Source organism: Pan troglodytes, chromosome 8 (assembly GCF_028858775.2).
Source record: "Pan troglodytes isolate AG18354 chromosome 8, NHGRI_mPanTro3-v2.0_pri, whole genome shotgun sequence".
Classification (NCBI taxonomy): domain Eukaryota; kingdom Metazoa; phylum Chordata; class Mammalia; order Primates; family Hominidae; genus Pan; species Pan troglodytes.
Window position 1 is genome coordinate 115,349,762 of NC_072406.2, and position 4,729 is coordinate 115,354,490.

The 4,729-nt window shown below is 42.9% G+C and overlaps 1 protein-coding gene across 1 annotated transcript; it reads left to right on the forward strand.

Annotated features, from left to right (window-relative positions):
• The first annotated feature begins 435 nt into the window (after positions 1 to 435).
• RPEL1 (ribulose-5-phosphate-3-epimerase like 1) lies at positions 436 to 4,330 on the forward strand. The gene has a single exon (XM_508010.8). The coding sequence runs from the start codon at positions 1,087 to 1,089 to the stop codon at positions 1,897 to 1,899; it is 813 nt and encodes a 270-aa protein (XP_508010.3). The 5' UTR covers positions 436 to 1,086; the 3' UTR covers positions 1,900 to 4,330.
• The last annotated feature ends 399 nt before the right edge of the window (positions 4,331 to 4,729 follow it).

Sequence of the window (4,729 nt, forward strand, 5' to 3'; positions counted from 1 at the left end):
TAGATCAGCTCTTGGAACAAACTAGGAACTGAATGAACCCTGAGGCTCCAAGTTGTTGGGCCATACTGCCTCCTGGTGGTAGTCATGAAACGTGCAGAGTCTTTGCTGCTTGGGGTGCTCCTGGGGTTGGTTGGGTAAGATCAGGAGCTGGCCGAGAATGCGAGGAAAACCCAAAGTACCCGGCCAGGGAGGGTATTTTTCCTTCCCCGCTGAAGACACTCCCCAGGCCAGTCCCTTGACGATGGAAGAGTCAGTCTCCTCTCTGTGCCCTCAACTTTCTCTTACTGCTTTTGCTTATGCTGTTCCACCTTCCAACTGGTGCCTCTTCCAAACCCTAAATCTTCAGACCCTCTCATATCCAACTCTTCCAGAAGGGATCCCTGAACCATGCCTCCCAGGGTATCCCACACCATTTTTGTTTGTTTGTTTGAGACGGAGTCTTGCTCTGTCACCCAGACTGAGTGCAATGGCATTATCTCCGCTCACTGCAGCCTCCACCTCGCGGCTTCAAGTGATTCTCTTGTCTCACCCTCCCGAGTAGCAAAGGTTACAGGCACGTGCCACCACGCCCAGCTAGTTTTTGTATTCTTAGTAGAGACAGGGTTTCACCATGTTGGCCAGGCTGATCTCGAACTCCTGACCTCAGCTGATCCACCTGCCTTGGCCTCCCAAAGTGCTGGGATTACAGGCGTGAGCCACCACACCTGGCCATCCCTCACCATTTTTTTAAACCTACAGAATTCACAGCCTGTATTTGACTGCTATTATATAGTTCTCTCCAAACTATGTTTCGGGATTTCTTTTTTGTTTGTTTTCTGTCTCTTGTTTGAGACAGGGCCTCACTCTGTCGCCCAGGCTGGAGTGCAGTGGCGCAATCATGGCTCACTGAAGTCTCAGCCTCCCCGGCTCAAGCAATTCTCCTGCCTCAGCCTCCCGAGTACCTGGGACCACAGGCATGTGCCATCACACAGGCAAATTTTTTACTTTGTAAAAACGGGTTCCTATTATGTTGCCCAGGCTGGTCTCAAACACCTGGGCTCAAGTGATCCTTCTGCATTGGTTTCCTGAAGTGCTGGGATTACAGGCATGAGCCACTGTGCCTGGCCAAACTGTGGTTCTTTGGTAGAATTTCCTGGTTTAAAAAAAAAAAAAAAAGTGGGCTCTAGTCTTGCCGGGGACTCATGGGGTAACTTGCTCTTGGGAGCCAGTGGTATGGCGTCAGGCTGCAAGATTGGCCCGTCCATCCTCAACAGCGACCTGGCCAATTTAGGGGCCGAGTGCCTCCAGATGCTAGACTCTGGGGCCGATTATCTGCATCTGGATGTAATGGACGGGCATTTTGTTCCCAACATCACCTTTGGTCACCCTGTGGTAGAAAGCCTTCGAAAGCAGCTAGGCCAGGACCCTTTCTTTGACATGCACATGATGGTGTCCAAGCCAGAACAGTGGGTAAAGCCAATGGCTGTAGCAGAAGCCAATCAGTACACCTTTCATCTCGAGGCTACTGAGAACCCAGGGACTTTGATTAAAGACATTCGGGAGAATGGGATGAAGGTTGGCCTTGCCATCAAACCAGGAACCTCAGTTGAGTATTTGGCACCATGGGCTAATCAAATAGATATGGCCTTGGTTATGACAGTGGAACCAGGGTTTGGAGAGCAGAAATTCATGGAAGATATGATGCCAAAGGTTCACTGGTTGAGGACCCAGTTCCCATCTTTGGATATAGAGGGCGATGGTGGAGTAGGTTCTGACACTGTCCATAAGTGTGCAGAGGCAGGAGCTAACATGATTGTGTCTGGCAGTGCTATTATGAGGAGTGAAGACCCCAGATCTGTGATCAACCTATTAAGAAATGTTTGCTCAGAAGCTGCTCAGAAACGTTCTCTTGATCGATGAAACCATAAGGAGCCCAATGTTTCTGTTCATGAAATCTCCCTTTTACTGGAAAACAGGAATATTGACTACCAAATCATCATGAAATTGAAGCCGTACTGCTTTTTTGAGCAGTTATTCATTCCAGTGATTAAAACTGATTGTGCAGAATATTCTAAGAGGTCAGAAATTGGTATGTATAACTACATTTTTAGTGATGCAATTTAATGATTAGTGAGTAAGATACTGTTTTTATTGAGAGACTTGATTTTTATAAAGAGTAAAAATACGGCTGCATTAAGGTTACAAACAGAAAAGTGTCTTAATGCCTAAGGAGGGCATATTAGCTACACTACAAAAACAAATTTTGTCTGTACTTCTGAAAAGAATTTTGTTGTTTCTCAGCTGTTTTCCAAAAGCAAAGGAAGTCTTTATGGTTTTTTTCTATTTCATGTTATTTGTGATTTGTTTATAAGTTTGGGTGGGATGGCATACCATATTCTTGGTTCTTAAAATCTATCACTTTTCACCTTACACTTGATGTGTAAAAACTATAAAAGCAATGTGTGAAACCCAGGGGTTCTAAAATACAAGCATAGATTTTATCAGGGTGTTTTTGTTAAAGCAGGTTATTCAGTGATTCCTCCCCACCATTCTTAAGGACGTTAAATAATGCTGTTGTGTTAGCTCTGAGTAGAAAGGAAAAAGTAAAAACCTCTGTATGGAAGTAATATTGGGTTGAATTCTGACTGCCCTTTTCTAGCTGGACCTTTAACAAATCACCCAGTCTTTTTTGTGTTTCTCTGAAGTCATTTATACATTAAATGTAATTATAACAACTATGGGGTTGTGTTGAGAATTAAGAGGTAACACTATATATGTAAAGTTTCTAGTACTAGTCCCAGAATTTAGAATATGCTCAATACAAAGTAGATAGCATTATATAAGTTTATATTTTTGTGAGTTATAAAGTACTTTGATATATTCTCATTAAATCTGTAAATCACCTCTATAAGTAAGTGGTAATAATAAAGCAGATATTTTTGTCCCCTTTTAAAAAAAAAAAAGTGTTCCCTAACAGTTTCCAGAGCACGAGCTGAAGGGATTGACGGGCTCCTCAAAGGCTATACACTTTTCATGGCCTGGTCTCGTCCAGGTACAGTGCTGGCTACTTTAACATATATGTTGTCAACAAATCCTCAGGATAATTCTAAGGCAATTCTACTGCAAATGAGATACTATCTTAACTTACAGTTGACAAAAACTGAGTCTCAGAAAGGTTGCCTGACCTGCTCAAGGTCATATAGCTAGTAAGTGTGCAGTATAGGTTTGAACCCACCTGCCTGATTACATCTCCTATGCCAACTCCTATCCATTGGTAGCACCTGCCTGAAACAGTGAATTGAGAAAGAATTCCTAGGTTTTGAATTCTTAATTATTGAATTAAGAGGGCAAAGTGCCAGGTTTGATTAGTTGTGGCTGCCATGAGTGAGGAATGGTGAGTGGTGATGTACAAGCCTGGTATTTGCCATCTTCCCATTACCCCATGCCAGATAGTTCTACAGGAGGCTACTCAACTTGATTCTGAACATGGTTTTAAGAAAGAATGATCCAGCCTGGGCAACAATGTAAAACCCCATCTCTACAAAAAATACAAAAATTCTCCAGATGTGGTAGCATGTGCCTGTGGTCCCAGCTACTCGGGAAGCTGAGGTGGGAGGATCACTTGAGTATGGGAGGTCGAGGCTGCAGTGAGCTGAGATCACACCACTGCACTCCAGCCTGGGTGACAGAGTGAGACTTTGTCTCAAAAAATAAACAAAAACAAACAAAAAAAGGGATGATATGTTGAGTAGGCATGAGCTCTAATGTAAGACTGACCTGTATTAAAACCCAGCTCCATTTGTTTTTAGAACTTTGAGTAGTTACTTGGCCTGTTGAATGTTGAAGCCTTAGATTCCATTTGTGTTAAATATGCATAATAATCTCTGGGTTGTTATGAGGTTTTAATGGGATTAATTCTGTAAATGCTCCTGGCATGGTTCCTGGCATAGAGTAAGTACTCAACTGGTGTTACTTCCCTCCCCCTCCCATCGCTCTGTCACCCAGGCGGGAGTGCAGTGGCACACTCTTGGCTCACTGCAACCCCGCCTCGGAAGTTCAAGCGATTCTCCTGCCTCAGCCTCCCAAGTAGCTGGGACTACAGTCGCCTGCCACCACACCCGGCTAATTTTAATAGAGTTGGGTTTTCACCATGTTGGCCAGGCTGGTCTCAAACTCCTGGCCTCAAGTAATCTTGATTACTTGAGTAATCAAAGTGCTCCCAAAGTGCTAGGATTACAGGCGTGAGCCACCACACCTGGCCCACTGCAATGTTTTTTACAATGATAAAAATTAGGGGGGAAAACCCCTAAATGTCTAGCTATTGAAGAATGACTAAATTATGCCAACTTGATGGAATATAATGCAGCTATTAAAAGTGAAAATTACAAACAATATTTTTAATACCTTAAGACTGTATAACAACATGAAAAATAATAAAATCAAAGTTAAAATTTATTTAAAAAGAATAGAAAATTACAGCAAAACAACCGGGAGAAAAAAATTTACCTTTGTTCTTTTGACAAGGCTGAATGAAAACTTAGTCTTAGACTTAGTTCTTTAATTATAACAAAAGCTGTAATTCTGAGTGAATCTCTGAAGGGGTAGCTATAATCTCCCAACATTTTGAACCCATTTGGCATGGGTTGGGGTGGCAGGAGGACATTGTTCTTATTGAAGAAATAAGGAAAGAAAAGCCTTTGAATTAGGCCCTGACACTGCCTCCATGTCCAGGAAACGCTTTAAGAGCACC